This window comes from Molossus molossus, unplaced genomic scaffold (assembly GCF_014108415.1).
Source record: "Molossus molossus isolate mMolMol1 unplaced genomic scaffold, mMolMol1.p scaffold_m16_p_20, whole genome shotgun sequence".
In the NCBI taxonomy this organism is placed as follows: Eukaryota; Metazoa; Chordata; class Mammalia; order Chiroptera; family Molossidae; genus Molossus; species Molossus molossus.
Window position 1 is genome coordinate 12,660,653 of NW_023425356.1, and position 16,291 is coordinate 12,676,943.

General features: G+C 41.6%; 1 protein-coding gene across 18 annotated transcripts in view; it reads left to right on the forward strand.

The window, feature by feature from the left end:
• The first annotated feature begins 1,759 nt into the window (after positions 1 to 1,759).
• Positions 1,760 to 16,291, forward strand: part of LRIG2 (leucine rich repeats and immunoglobulin like domains 2) — a 58,949-nt gene continuing 44,417 nt past the window's right edge. For 3 of the 18 annotated variants that reach the window (XM_036272445.1, XM_036272448.1, XM_036272449.1), the window contains exons 1-2: positions 8,725 to 8,820; positions 9,651 to 9,777. Coding sequence is in view for 8 of the 18 variants with exons in the window: in XM_036272426.1 (XP_036128319.1) it covers positions 5,852 to 6,090 (239 nt within the window). In the remaining 10 variants the exon portion in view is untranslated. Of the gene's footprint in view, positions 1,790 to 1,881; positions 1,960 to 5,726; positions 6,091 to 8,724; positions 8,821 to 9,650; positions 9,828 to 10,614; positions 10,665 to 14,171; positions 14,259 to 15,662; positions 15,839 to 16,291 lie in introns of those variants that run through there. The other 15 variants (XM_036272439.1, XM_036272443.1, XM_036272442.1 and 12 more) reach the window with 13 other exon arrangements.

Genomic DNA, 16,291 nt, shown 5'->3' on the forward strand with positions numbered 1-16,291 from the left:
TGCCTGTAAACACTATTTCCGATGGTCTTAGGAACCGAGACACCGCTCCTCTATCTGTTTCCAGGCGGGTCCGCCCACAGGCAGATACGTCCACAGACAACATGAGGAGCTGTATTAAAGGGTCGCAGCATTAGGAAGGTTGAGAACCACTGCCCTAGACCCTGGCAATCACCATTCTGTTTTCTGTCTCTGTGAATTGGACTACTCTAAGCACTTCATGTAAGTGAAATTAACAATATTTGTCCTTTTGTGACTAGCTTATTTCTTCCTTCTGCTCTATCTGGAGATGAATGCAAAAAAAAAAAAAAAAATCCATTGTATGAATATACCATTTTTCTTTATCCACTCATCTATTGATAGACACTTGGTTACTTCCTCCTTTTGGTTATTGTGAATAATGGTGTTATGAGCCTGGCTGGTGTGGCTCAGTGGACTGAGTGTCATTCCATGAACTGAGAGGTCCTGATTTGATTCCCAGTCAGGATACATGCCTGGGTTTCAGGCTTGATCCCTAGTGGGGTCATGCAGGAGGCAGCCAATTAATGTTTCTCTCTCACATTGATGTTTCTATTTCTCTCTCCCTAAAAAAAAATCAATAAAAACGTATTTTAAAAAATGGTGTTATGAACATGGGTGTGTAAATATCTCTTGAAGTCCCTGCTTTCGGTTCTTTTTTTTTTTTTTTTTTTTGTTAATCCTCACTGGAGGATGTTTTTCCATTGATTTTTAGAGTGGAAAGGAGGGAGAGAGAGAGAGAAACATCAGTGTGAGAGAGACACATGGATTGTTTTTTTTTACCTGCACGACCCCTACTGGGGCCAGGGATCCAACCTGTAACTCAGATACATGCCCTTGACTGGGAATCGAGCCCAAGACCCTTCAGTCTGAGGGCTGATGCTCTAACCATTGAGTTAAACAAGCTAGGGCTGCTTTCAGCTCTTTTGAGTATATAGCCAGAAGTGGAATTGCTGGATCATATAATTCCATTTTTAATTTTTTGAGGAAATGTCATACTATTGTCCACAGTGGTGATACCATTTTCATTCCCACCAGCAATGCATAAGAGTTCCAGTTTCTTTTTTTTTTTAATCTTCACCCGAGGACATTTTTCCATTTTTTTGTTCAGATAGAGTGGGAGGGAGAGAGAGGAAGAGAGAGAGAGAAACATCGATGTGAAAGGGACACATCGTGTGGCTGCCACCCACATGACCAACCAGGGCTAGGTCTACAACCGAGGTACGTGCCCTTAGCGGAAACCGAACCCTGGTTTCTCTGGACCGCAGGCCGATGCTCTAACTGCTGAGCCAAACCGGCCAGGGCGAGTTCCAGTTTCTTTGTGTCCTCATCAACACTTTTTTTTTTTTTTAAATAATACTCATCCTGATGGGTGTAAAGTAGCATCTCATTGTGGTTTTGATTTGCGTTTCCTTCATGAGTAGGGATGTTGAGCATCTTTTCATGTGCTTTTTGTCCACTGTATATCTTCTTTGGAGAAATGTTTATTTAAGTCCTTTTCCCATTTTTTTTATTATTAAGTTGTCGGAGTTTTTTACATATTTTGGATATAAATCTGTTGTCAGATAAATGATTTGAAAGTATTTTCTTCCATGGGTTGTATTTCACTCTATCAATAGTATCCTTTGATGTACATTCTTAATTTTGATGAAGTCCAATTTATCTATTTTTTTTTTCTTTAGATTTTGCTTCAGTGAATAGTAATCACTGTTATTCGTTCTTTGCTTTAGCAGGAAAAGGAATGTAGGAAGGAAGAGATGGAAGGAGACAAACGGTATTCTAAACAGATCTGGGTTTATTCAGTAGAGAAATGGCAAAGTTAACAATAATTTATTTAATAATAAATATTAACTTACTATCTCTTAGATTCCAGACTGCACTTAGCCCCGGGATATAAAATGAGTATGGAGAGTTCTTACTTATTTAGAGGACAACCAGAAAAAGGTATTTCCAACACAATGAAATAGCATATACAGTATATGAATGCCGTGGCCTGTGGTGGTAGCATTGAGGTGGAAGCCACTAAATGCCTAGCAGAGTCAGAGCAATCTTTACGGTGGAATAACTTTGAAGGAGAGTAGGAAACCTGTGGCCAGAGAAGGTGGGGAAGGGCAACCAGTAGAGGGAACAGCATGTACAAATAAGTATTGACATGCATGGCCCAATTTGTAAAAGGCAAATGATTTCCTATGGCTGGGATATGGAGAAGATAGTGAGGAGATACGGGAAATGTGGGGCCTGACTGTGGAGTCTTCAATGGTAGGACAAAGAATTTGAAATGTGATATTACAGGCAATGGGGAGTTAATAAACTTTTTTTTTTTTTTATCCTCACCCGAGGATATTTTTCCATTTTTTGTACAGATAGAGTGGGAAGGAGAGAGAGGGAGAGAGAGAGAGAAACATCAATGTGAAGGGACACATCGAGTGGCTGCCACCCACACGACCAACCAGGGCCGGGGACAAACTACAACCGAAGTACGAAGTATGTGCCCTTAGCAGGAACTGAACCCGGGCCTCTATGGACCGCAGGCCGACGCTTTAACCGCTGAGCCAAACTGGCCAGGGCAAACTTTTTTTTTTTTTCTTCAAAAGTAACAATAATCCACATTCATTATAAACACTGGGGGAAATACAAAGAATAAAATAAAAACCACTGGGAACCTCAAATCTTTTTATGTAGGGAGAAGCTAACAACATACCTATATCAGTATGCTTTGGAAAAAAAAGTCTGGTGACACGGGGAGAGAATGGAAGACAGGAGATAGGTTCAGAGGTTACTGCATTAATGAAGGTCTGAACAAAGTAGCAGTGGATGGAGAAGTGGGAAGAGATCTGAGACATTCCTGAGGGGACTTCAGCAGAGCCTAGTGACTGAATGTGAGAGGACAGAAAGAGGGGAAAATGTGGGCGACCCTAAGATTTCTAGTTTAGTTAGCTCTGACTTAGCAAACAGTTCTGAGATAATGGGGCAGCTAAATTTTAAGGGGATGGTGTTTATACAAAGTTCTGATATTTATACAAAGGTCTGGAACAAGGAATCCAAAGTGAGAAGTTTTCTTTAGGAGTCTAGAGCTGGGGTCTTCCCTGCTCATGGGTTACACTGAATTCTAAAAACGGCCCAGGTACTTTGGCTCCTAATGATTAATTAGGCAATTCTAGGCAATGAATATAAAAACTCTTTATTCCATTGTTAGTGAGAAATGAATCACTAAACTGTTTATTGAAAACATGTATTTGCTAAATAAAGTTGATTATATTGGGGCTTATTCTGTGAGTCTTTGATTCTGTTTATTGGTATGTATATGACATTTTTCAAAACCAAAATGTAAAAAAATTTTAGGTAACTTTATCAAGTAGAGTGTAAAATGATCTCATTATCTTTTCATTTATCAAGCATTTATTGAATGTCTATTATGTGTCAGGTACTCTGCTAGCCCACATGGAGAATACAAAGATATCTAAGGTGCATAAAAGTGCTATCAGAATGGTAAAAAATGTGCACAATGAATTAAAACTGGGAAGGACTCCTAGCTAATATGACCTGTACCACTTATTGGGGAGGACATAGGATAGAAAGCATGAATTTCTAATGGGCCCATCGGGAAGCTCTGAAACTATAGTGAAGTGAGGTACTAAGATAACCCATTTTTTGAGGGTCCCCTGCCTGTGCCCAGTTTCTTAGTGAAGGTTGTTTGTTAAGCATGCTCAACAGTCAGGAAAGGGAGGCTAAGAGTAAGTTTCACTCTGCTGCCCTGGCTTTAAAAGTTTGGTTTGGATCGGAGCATTGAGTATCTTCTTGATTCCAAGAAATAGTTCAATATTAAAAAATGGAAAAAGGTTTTAAAAAGCATAATTGTGATGCCAAACTTACCATGGAAAGATTGATTTCACTTTCTAGGACAACCCTGTGACCTAGGCATTACCATTCTCTTTAACCTGCAGGTTCTTAATTTAGAAGAGTCAGAAAACACATAAACATGTCAGCCAGCCTGTGTTGGGGTGACCTGTTTACCTCTCTGGGCTTGTTTCCTCATCAGCAATAACTGTCTTGCCAATTTCATAGTCATTGAGGGAACAAACAAGGTAACAGATGCAAAGGCTCTTAGAAAAGTATAAAAGCACTACATATAAGTGAACCATCACTATTATTCTAAAAGTCTTATTCATAATCTTGGATCTAATACATGGCTCAGTAAGCATAACATGGCCAGACATCACTGTTCCTCGTAGGTTTTCCATAGCCTCTGCTTCGGGATAAATAAAAAATGTCCTCATATCCAGCCTTCACTTTGTTGACTTCAACACCCTTTTTAGCTACATGTTCTGTTTGCTTTTCTGTGTGTATATAGGACAGCATTCTCCAAAACAGAGGAGAGAAGAGTATTTCCCTTAGAGACAGTGACTTGCAGGTGCCGTTCCATCTAATTGTCTAAGGTAGAATAGAAACTGGAGTACATAGCTGCCTTCAGGAGCGTAGGGTCCATCCACGGATAGTGACATCTTTCCTGTCAGGAGAGTAGGAGTTACCCGCCCACTTGCAAGACTGCACCAGCTGCAGACAAGCAGGAGCTAGCAGAGCAGGCCCCAGCTGGGCTCTGGAGGTGGAGCAGCCAGATGGAGGCTTCCAGGACCCCTGGAGCTTGGAAGGCAGCCCTTCCTTCTTCTTTTTTTTTTTTTTATCCTCACCTGAGGACATTTTTCTATTTTTTGTTCAGGTAGAGTGGGAGGGGGAGAGAGGAAGAGAGAGAGAAACATCGATGTGAAAGGGACACATTGAGTGGCTGCCACCCGCACGACCAATCAGGGCCAGGGACAAACTGCAACCGAGGTACATGCCCTTAGCGGGAACCGAACCCGGGTCTCTCGGGACCGCAGGCCGACGCTGTAACCGCTGAGCCAAACCGGCCAGGGCAGCCCTTCCTTCTTCCATTCCCCTTTCTTAGAGCCCAGAAAATATAAAAGATCCTTTCCTACAAGATAGTATAGTACAGCCATTTCCAACCTTTCATATCTCATGGCAGACATAAACTAATTACTAAAAATCTGCAGCACACCAAAAAGAAAAAAAGTGTATTTTTTGCTGACCTGACAAACAATAGGTATAATTTTGATTGATATACCAAAACAATATATTTAATAGTAATTACCTACTGTTTTTGCTCCAAAGTGACTTTTAAAAAAAATCAAGCGCCTATACTTGTCTACAAGGATTTCTGGTGCCAAGAATTAACCAATCAGACACAATCTTATTATCCGACATGACCAATAAGATGCAACTCTATTATATTGTCTGTATATTTGCGGTTCAAGACAGGGCACTCACACTAGAGCGCTATTGTTGTTTTGGCTGTTACCATGTTTTAATTTGGCACACGGGTTGAAAATCGCTGCTAAAGCAGATGAACTCCACGTGGGGACTTAAGAGTCTCAGCGCTCCGGCTCTCTGCTCCCTCTTAAGGAGCCACTGCGCCCTCCAGCGGAGGAACCCCAGAAGGTGCGCCAAAGCGCACCTTGGAGTCCTCCAAAGGAACTCCTTATTGCCGGCCGTCCTCTCCACGGAGTCCCGCCTCCGACGTGATCCCGTCCTGTGGCGCCGATTGGCTGGCTCCTGGGCGTGGAGACGCGGGGCGGGGCAGAGGAGCGTTGTCTGGAGCGGCTGAGCGGCGTGTCCCCGGTCGCCGCCCCCGCTACCGCGCGGTGTCCGCCCCTCGCCTGTGTTTAGGAGATACGGGCGGCAACTAGGCTTCGGGTGGTCGTACAGCCGCCAGCCGTTTCCGCGGAGCCGTCCTTCCCAGCTGGCGGCGGCTCTTGCCCGGTCCAGGTCGGCGAGGAAAATGGCGCCGGCGCCCCGAGGCGTCCGGGAGGAGCCGCTGCTGCAGTGTCGGTGCGGACCCCTTTCCCGGCTCCTCTTCCTCGCGCAGGCCTTCCTCCTCCTGCTGCCGGCCGCCCGGGCAGGCCTGTGCCCCGCGCCCTGCGCCTGCCGCATCCCTCTGCTGGACTGCAGTCGCAGGAAACTACCGGCGCCGAGCTGGAGGGCGCTGTCGAGCCCGCTGCCCCCCGACGCCTTCAGCCTGTGAGTCGAGTTGCCGGACGGGGGTGGGGGGTCTAAGGAAAGGGGCGCTCCCCTTCCATGGCGGACGAGAGGCCTGGTCGCAGGGCGCGGTCGGGAGCCTAAGTTATGAAGAAAAATGCCATTGCGATGTTACGAACTTTTTTTGGGGGGGAGGGAGGGGTTCGAAAAACCTGATGTTAAGGTTCTGGAGACTTGTATGAAGACCGGAGTTAAGATTCTTGGGGCCTGGGACGCCCTGAGCCTTGGGTGGGAGGAGCTGGGGCGGGGATATTGTTAAGGGCTCAGTAGGCCTGGGCACCCGCATTGACTCTGGGTGGTTGGGGCTCCTCGCCCACTTTGGGCCGCATCATCGGTGTGTCCCCCAGCTTCAGTGGTCCCAGGCCTGTGATTCTGCAACCACGACCGCCGAAGACACATGAACTGCCTTTGTCCCTGGTTCGCATTTTGGCTCATTCTGTGCTGCAGTTTTGGTACGTTACGGGGTTAAAACTAAATGTGTTAGGAGAGCCAGTGCTACCCCGAACAAATATCTTTATAAGTAACATTCTTGGTCTAATTTAGGAAAGGAGTAGTCTCTCCAAAATCATGTGATGCTTTAATTGTTTTCAGTGCATTTCTTGTGGCAAAGAACCATAAAACCAGCCCTCTTTGTTTATGTGTGAGAAACTGGTCTAGTGATTGGTTGAATTCTTCTGGAGACCCCACTGCTGCGTGCTCATTTTGACAGGCCTGTGTCAGTGGCACCTGGGGAGCTCTTTGGTCTGAGTCAGCCTGGTGGCAATAGCAGCAACAGTAGGTATTAAATGCTGCAGTCATGGGGCTTCTTAACCACTAACATACAGTTATTTCTCTGCCGCTAACTGAGCAGTTCATTTATTAATTAACAGATTTCTAGAGTACAGTAGTCTCCAAAAAAGGCTTGTCACAAAAAAGAATAGCTTGAAGTGGAATTAAAATATGAGGCTCCGTTTGAATTTTCAGTGGGAAATAGGATACAAATGGAAGATTCCTCTCATGCAGAGGTTATGTATACATTTTCAAATAGGTTAGAATAGGTAAGAAAGTTACCTCATAAATTACTTCAGAAAATTTAAGTAACTTAAGTAAATGCTGTAATAATGTAGACCTGTAATATAATACAGTGCTTTCTCTTGTTTTAAGATGTGATACCTGTAGCTAGTTCTGTTTCTGTTGATGCAAATAAATTTAAAAATCCATATCAATGTGCAACATAGTCTGAATTAAATCTAGCACAGCATCTTTGTAATGCAGCAAAGTGCCTTTTTCTAAGAAATTATTGGAACAGCTACCTGATTATGACAGAATAAATCTGGTGCAGGTTTCAAAACAACACTTTATTTAGCTGTAATTGAAATAAATTTGGCCTACTTTTAAGATCTTCCATTAGGTAAACAATAATTAGAAATGCTTTTATATAAGACACATGTATTTTGTGTGTAGGTTTGATTTTTGTTTAATTGAGATAAATTTCTTAAAGCCAGATGACATTCAAAAATTTTAAATGTTCTAGAATGAAATTGACATCTTCAGTTGAAGTGAAATGCCTTGGAGAGCAATTCTGTGGTAGAAATGTAATTGGATAGAAGTCTTATATTAGCAGAACAACTCTCTGAATATTAAAAGATGGGGTTGTGCTCTTTTAAACTGAGAAATGTAACAGTGTTTGTAAGTTGCCTTCAGCTATAAAACCACCACATGGGTTTCTTTATGTAATTTTGAATTTTTAAAACACACTCTATCCTTAAATATATTAGTGATTCAAACCCAAATGCTCAAACTTGTGGCCGTCTTCAAAGAGATTGTAGACAAAATTCATTAAACCTGATTTTTTAAATATATCAGCCCCTGGTTCCTGGCACAGAGCTCCTGAAACCCTTGTAATTTTCTAAGTGATAAGAGCACTAGGAGCATCTTTCTTTTTAATATTTGGTGTTTGACCTTGTTTCCTGACACAGGGCTCCTAAATCCTTTGGAATTTCCTGCGTGATAGGAGTGTCTTTTGATCTAATGAGACAATTCTTGGTAGGTTCTGGATAGCTTCAGGATGGGGGCTGGTTACCACAAAGACCAGTCTGTCATTAGAAGCTTGTGACTTTCAGCCCTACATCCCTTCATCCTGGAAGGGGAAGGGGGCTAGAGATTGAGTTAATAATTGATTATGCCTATCTGGTGAAGTTACCATAAAAATTCCCAAATCTCTGGGGTTTAGAGAGCTTCTGGGTTGGTGAACACATTTGCATGCTAGGAGGGTGGTGTACCCGAACTCCAAGGGCACAGAATTTCCTTTACTGAACTCTTTTAGATCTCATCATATGTATGTCTTCATCTGGCTGTGTTTGTCTGTGTCCTTTATCGTATCTTTTATTATACAATAAACCAGTAAACATAAGTGTTTCCCTGAGTTCTGTGAGCTGTTCTAGCAGGTGATTGAATCTAATGAGGGGGTCATGGGAACCTCGATTTGTAGCCAAGTTGGACAGAAGTTGTGGGAAACAAGGGATTCTGCTACTTGTGATTGTTGTCTGAAGTGGGGTGCAGTCTTGTGGGATTGAGACCTTACCCAGTGAGGTCTGCACTAATTCCAGTTAGCGTCAGAATTGAATTGAATTGCAGGATACATGGCTGGTGTTGGAGAAATGATTGGTGTGGGGAAGAAAAAAAAACATCCGGTATCAGAAGTATTATATGTGTGAGTAAAGGAAGAAACAGGTGACAAAAATTTTTTGCTTGATCAAAATTTAGGCTCCTGAACCTTCTCCTAGGCCATCTGTACACATCCATGTAAGGTACAGTTCTAGCAAGGAGCCTCTACTCTCTATGTTAGATTGGGTTCCTTCCTATACCATGTCCCAGATGATGTCTGATCACTCTGACCTGTTTTTAGCAAGAATCCTGTTGGGTCTGTTTAGTCAGAACCCTCTCACCCCTGATGTTTTCTCTTAGTATTTTTTATCTGCTGACCCTGCCCTGCTTTAAATTCTCATACACGCAGGCAGTATTTGGAGTTGAGCCCAGTCTCTTACCTACATAAAAAAATTTCATTGCAGTGGTCCCTATGCCTAGCTCCTCATTCCCCAAACTCTTCCTTATCATCCTTTTTTTTTTTTTTTAATCCTCACCCGAGGACATTTTTCCATTTTTTGTACAGATAGAGTGGGAGGGGGAAAGAGAGAGAGAAAAAATTTCATTGCAGTGGTCCCTATGCCTAGCTCCTCATTCCCCAAACTCTTCCTTATCATCCTTTTTTTTTTTTTTTTAATCCTCACCCGAGGACATTTTTCCATTTTTTGTACAGATAGAGTGGGAGGGGGAAAGAGAGAGAGAGAAACATCGATGTGAAGGGACACATCGAGTGGCTGCCACCCGCACGACCAATCAGGGCCAGGGACAAACTGCAACCGAGGTACGTGCCCTTAGCGGGAACCGAACCCGGGTCTCTCTAGACCGCAGGCCGACACTCTAACCACTGAGCCAAACCAGCCAGGGCTTCCTTATCATCCTTTAACAAGTGTCATTGAATATTGTTTTCCTTTTAACAGTTGTGGTGCCACAACACCGATAGGATCAGATTCATCACTGGACCCCCGGACCTCTCATCCAGGACCCTAAGTGCATAACCTTTGAAGTCTTTATCTTCCTCCTGACTGATTGATCGGGGATCCATTGGTGAGTCCGACTCCTGAACCATTGCTCCGGACAAATGTCCGTGGAAGCTGGTAAGGACAGATTTTGATTCTTAAGAGTCTGTATTTATTCCGTATGCTCTGGAAGATGGGATAGAGTCCCAGATAAACACAGGCTGGGTTAGAGTCCCAAGTAAGCAGCTGTTTGTAAGAAGTTGGATTAGAGTCCTAGGCTTCTTTGTTTGAAAGGTACCTACTGGGCTGGATGTCTCTAATTCCTGGCTCTCTTTTTGATTATTTCCTGACTCCTTGCACTGGTAGGCTTTCTTCCTGTATCTCTGTGACACCTCTCAGTTTTCTCTGTTAGATCCTGGAATTTCTCAGTTGATTCAGACTCTCTTGTTGAACCCCTGCTGACTATACTCTCCACCAGCTCTGTCTACCTCCATTTTTGTTGGCATGCTTTTGCTGAGAATAATATGGAACTTCATTGGCCTCTTTGGGAAACTTCACATCTCGGGCTGGCTCCTCTAGGACCTCTCCCTTCCCATTGTTTTGGCTTTTTCTTTCTCCTCATACCACCTTCAGTCTTCCCCCCAGTCCTTTGATATGTTCCCCTCCAAACCTCTTCCTTCTGTATTCACCCCTGCCAGACCTTTTCCCTGCCCACATGTCTATAGTCACTTGAACTTTGGGCTCCCTGCCCTCCACTGGGAGCTGTCAAGGACTTAGGGACCCTCAGAAGCAACTGCTTGAAGCTGAGAAAGAAAAAGGCTATTTGGAAATAGACTGGATGTTTTGGTTAGGTGGATGGGCTTTGGAGACATCCAGACAGCTGCAAAATGACTCCTTGGTCACTCACCTAAAATTTGATCCACAGCTTCCATATCAGGGCAAGGGAATGTCTTGAAGATGGTCTCTACAAAATTGGTAAACAGATAATCTTAACTTGTCTCATTTGCCAGAAACATAATTTGCATAGAAATATAAAGTAGAGAAAAGATGAGCTAATGATTTATAAATCAGCGAGTTTGTTTTACTAACTCATAGATAAACTTTTAGAATGTAAACCATAAGATCTCTATTTGCTTCTGTCTGTATTGTGTTTGTGTGTGTGTGTGTGTGTGATAGAGTGTGATTTTTTTTTTAATCTCTGGATCGTATTACAAAATTAATTTATAAAATCCCTCGAAGGAGTTCTATTCAAATTGGCTTAGAGATAAATGAGCACTTATAAATTAAGTATTCTTAAAGCTCTCAGAAATAAAGAAACTACCCCAGTGTTTTAACTTCACATGATCTGGGATAATTTTTTGTAAATAAAGCTGATTTGAAAGTTGTTGGGAAAATAAAAACAGAATTGTCTGTATTAAATATAATGCAGACAGCCCTGGCTGGTTTGGCTCAGCAGTTGGAGCATCGGCCTGTGGACCAGAGAGTCCTGGGTTCGGTTCCTGCTAAGGGCATAATTAATAAATAAATAAATAAATAAATAAATAAAATAAATAAACAAAATGCAGACATATAATTTTTTTCTACCTAGTCAAACAAGATTGTTATCTGTGCTCAGTGTTTAAGATTATAAAACTATAAATCCAAACTAAGAATAAAATATACAATAAAAATAAATTACTTGATGTATGTTGAGCACAGCAGTACAAAAAGAAAAAAAAGGGGGGAAAGACCATGTATTTTACCTTTTTAGGTGTTTGCTTTTGTGATGCCAACCTAACATGCACATTAACTGTGTAAAAACAGTTAATAGGAAAAATAACTTGAGATGATGGCTGGCTTTGTTTGGTGTTGTGTCTGCCTAAAATAAAAATCTAGGTAATTTCTAAGTAAGATAAACTACTGAAATATTTACCACTGAACCTAAGTTTAAGTTTCTATGTTTTTGGTATCTTGGTTTTGTATGGTATAGAGAAGCTAAATATATTTAGATCTATTGATAAACATATACTGTGCCACATTGAAAAGTTGTACTGTGAGGAATCATATGCCTCTAGAAATTGTGAAATTGAATATTCATAAATTGACTAGTCTACAGAATACTGATATATGACAGACCACAATTGTCTACTTCCTAGTTTTTCCCTGTAAAAGAAAGTTTACTGATAGCTAAAAATTGTAATCATTATAGGTAAATGAAACTTAGAAACCATAAGAATGAAGAGAAACAACTTTGTATGCAAAGTATGCAAGGTGTATGTATTTTGTTCAGGGGAAAACAGTAATTTTATTCTAAGGTAGACTCACTGGTTGTTCCAGAATGAGAAAGAGAAGAAATATAGGAAAAAGGCTGAATGAATATCTTGTATTAGAAAAAATAGTTGTAGAAGATTTGTAGAACGAGAATTTTGTAGAATGGATATTTTTTAGAACGGGAATACAAAACTAGAATGCTGAAGTTTTCTTGGAATATTGGTCTGCTCTTATTAAGAAATTGTTTAGCCCTGGCTGGTTTGGCTCAGTGGTTAGAGCGTTGGCCTGTGGTCCAGAGAGACCCAGGTTCGGTTCCCTAAGGACATGGTAAGGGCATGTACCTCGGTTGCAGTTTGTCCCTAGCCCTGGTTGGGTCGGGCGGGTGGCAACCACTCTATGTGTCTCTTTCACGTCGAAGTTTCCCTCTCTCTCTCTCTCTCTTTCTCTCCCTCTCACTCTATCTGAACAAAATATGGAAAAATGTCCTTGGGTGAGGATAAAAGAAAAAAGAAATTGTTTAAAAAAGCCCTGGCCGGGTAGCTCAGTAGGTCAGAGCATCATCCTGATATGCCAAGGTTGTGGGTTCAATCTCTGATCAGGGCACATACACAAATTAACCAATAAATGCATAAATAAGTGGAACAACAAATCAGTCTGTCTGTCTGTCTGTCTCTCTCTCTCCCTCTCCCTCTCTCCCCCCTCCCACCCCCTCTCCCCTACTCTCCCCCTCCTCCTCCCCCTCTGAAAAATCAATAAAAAAGGAAATTGTAAAAAGATTTACCTTTTAAATCTGCCTAGGAAACAGAGATTTCGTGTCATCAAAAGTATTTCCTGGCGCCAGCCAGGTGGCTCAGTTGGTTGGAGCGTCATCCTGTACACCAAAAGAGTGTGGGTTCAGTTCCCTGTCAGGGTTCTGTTGCTGGTCGAGGTGCATAAGGAAGGCAGCCAATTGATGTTTCTTTCTCTCCCTCCTCACTCCCTCTCTCTCTAAAATCAATAAACATGTCCTCAGGTGAGGATTAAAAAAAAAAAAAAAAATGAATTCCATGTGCTTCATGTGGTACTTATAGATCTTTGATTATTTTTATTTTTTTTTATTTTTATATTTTTTATCCTCACCCGAGGACATTTTTTGTTCAGATAGAGTAGGAGGGAGAGAGAGAGAGAAACATCGATGTGAAAGGAACACATCGAGTGGTTGCCTCCCACACGACCTCGACCTGGGCCAAGGACCAACTGCAGCTGAGGTACGTGCCCTTGGCTGGAATCGAACCCATGACTCTGGTCTATGGGCTGACGCTTTAACTGCTGAGCCAAACAGGCCAGGGCTGATCTTTGATTATTCATTTATTTATTTATTTATTTTTTATAGTTGGAGATTTTATTTTATTCTTTGATTATTTTTAAACAGTCTTCTTTATATTAAAAGAGCTAAGGGGTGTGTGTGTGTGTGTGTGTGTGTGTGTGTGTGTGTGTGTGTTTACAACTATATATTTTCTGGTTTTGACTTTGAAATAGTTTGTCACTTTGTTTATTTAGTCAGGTCTTTTGACCTTTTTAACAGTTTCCCAAAATCAAATTCTAAATGGAGTCTTTTTTACTTCAAACTAACTTAGAGATTTTCTAGAGAGCTCCTAGAAAATCTCAAAGAATTTCTTTCACCTTATAAAAGATATGTTAACTAATTAGATTTATGTTGTGTCTTAGATTACCATGGAAGCATTGGCAAATAACAAATGATGACAAACCTTCTTAGGTTATAGATGTATGTTACTAATATAGGTATTTATGAAATTCATAGAAATTTGTCAGTATGGTTGTTGTCTGCTTATTATGTCAAAATATTATACGCCATAGGAATAACTAATTTTCCTTATCAAATGAACTCTCATTAGAACTTTAACCAAAGCCATTGAAAATCTTTTTTTCATTCACAGACAAGTAGTTTTACTCTCTCATTCTTTGAAAGCATTTACAATCAGCTGTAGACAAGAATGTTACATGATGGCATCAGTTGAATAACTTTAAAGACCATGCTATTGGACTGAATTGGAATTTCCAGAACTAATGTAGAAGCTGATGGATTCATAAAACTGTCAACTCAAGATTAAGTAGAACAACAGTTAATTACATGGAACTAATTGAACTAATGAAGATGATTATAGTTTTTTTTATGGCTCTTTAATATTTTGTTTATGGGTTTTAAAGAATAATTTTTTCTTTTCTCTGAAGCTATCTGGTTGATTATACCTTTGTGAACGAATATGAAACAGTTACCTTTTCTCCCTAACTGATCCCTTCAGAATTCAGAAACTCTTAGTGAGTATTCATTCTTATTTTCCCAACAATATAGTTACTTGCATAAGTTCAATAAGAATCTATTCTTGTAATGGGATATAATTAGGAACATTGGTTATATTAGCAGGACTTTGATTAGAGTGTTATATCTGTGAGTGATATACATTGAATTTGGGTTAAGGGACTGAGATTGACTTCATGGAGCCAGTGCTTTTGGAAAATAGTTTGGTCTGGCCCTGGCCGGTTTGGCTCAGCGGTTGGAGCGTCGGCCTGCGGTACAGAGAGACTGGGGTTCGGTTCCCGCTAAGGGCACGTACCTCGATTGCAGTTTGTCCCCGGCCCTGGTTGGTCGTGCGGGTGGCAGCCACTCAATGTGTCCCTTCACGTCGATGTTTCTCTCTCTCTCTCTCTCTCTCTCTCTTCCTCTCTCTCCCTCCCGCTCTATCTGAACAAAAAATGGAAAAATGTCCTCGGGTGAGGATAAAAAAAGAAAATAGTTTGGTCTGATATCTGTCTTACAGGGTTCCCAGCCTTATAGGTGAGTAAGAAAGTCACTTCCTGATAGGCTCAGGAACCTCAGGATATGTATGGGAGACGAAGTCTGGTGGTTAGTTCCTAGATTGACTCCTCAGTCTCAAGAGGCTTTTCAAAGTTTCTGGCCAGTTTGGTTGAGCAGTTAGAGTATCAGCCCTTGGATCGGAGTCCCAGGTTCAGTTCTGGTCAAGAGCACATACTTCAGTTGTGGTTCATCCCCAGCCCCGGTTGGGGTCGTCAGGGAGGCAACCAGTTGATGTGTCTCTTTCTGGTTGATGTTTCTCTCTTCTCTCTCTCTCTCTCTCTCTCTCTCTCTCTCTCTCTCTCTCTCTCTGTCTCTCTCATCCCCTCCCTCCCGCTCAATCTGAAGATAAATGGAAAAAGATCCTAAGGTGAGGTTAAAAATAAAAATGTCTGTAGCATACCCTTGTGTATTCTGTCTTGCATATTTTGCTAGGTTCTTTTTTTAAATCAAATTCTCAATTCTTGTTTCCTCTAATACCTGGCTATAATTCACCAAACTAATATTTCCAACTTTTCTTCTGCCCTCCTTACTTGGCATCACTGAACTAAAACTGCCCCCTTTCTGGAAACTCTGTAAGCTGAAGCTGGATGAATTGATACATATATAATATAAACTTAAAAAATAATTACAACAGATGATGTATGGGTAACCTTTGTGCCTCCTGCTATATGGACCCCTCACAAAGTTCACCAGAGATATTCAAACTGCAAACCTGGGAGATTCTTCAGATGGCCACTGTCATTCTCACTCTACCATTTAGAGATGCTTCAAACTATAAAGTCTAAAAGTCTCAACTGGCTGTCTTCTGGACTCAGAAACTGAGTTTTAACTATTAATTTTTTGTTGTTGTTTTTTTACTTTCATAGGAACTCCCCTCATTAAATGCCCGACTGCTGGCTCCACTGAGCACATATCCTCTAATATCAAGTCCCAGCTGAAGCTTCACCTAGTCTTTAGTGAACAAAAGGCTACTGAATGAGAGAATAGACTGATATTGTTAAGAGGGGAAAAAAATGTCTATTCTTTCCTTGAACAAGAGACGGTACTGCTTAAGATTCTTTGCTTGACCAAATTTTAGACTTCTGAAAGTTCTAGGCCCATTGGTATACTTCCTTATAAAATGCAGTTTAAGCAAGAAACCTGCTAAGTTTAGCAAGAAGCCTCTACTCTCAATTTTTGATCACCCTTGCTATCTGACTGAGTCTCCCACCCCCACCCCCCAGGTAATGTCTGATCATCCTGGTCTATCTTTTTTTTTTTTTTATCACCCGAGGACATTTTTCCATTTTTTTTTTTTTTGTATAGTTAGAGTGGGAGGGAGAGAGAGGAAGGGAGAGAGAGAGAGAGAAACATCGACGTGAAGGGACACATCGAGTGGCTGCCACCCGCACGACCAACCAGGGCCGGGGACAAACTGCAACCGAAATATGTGCCCTTAGCGGGAACCGAACCCGGGTCTCTCCAGACCGCAGGCCGACGCTCTAACCGCTGAGCC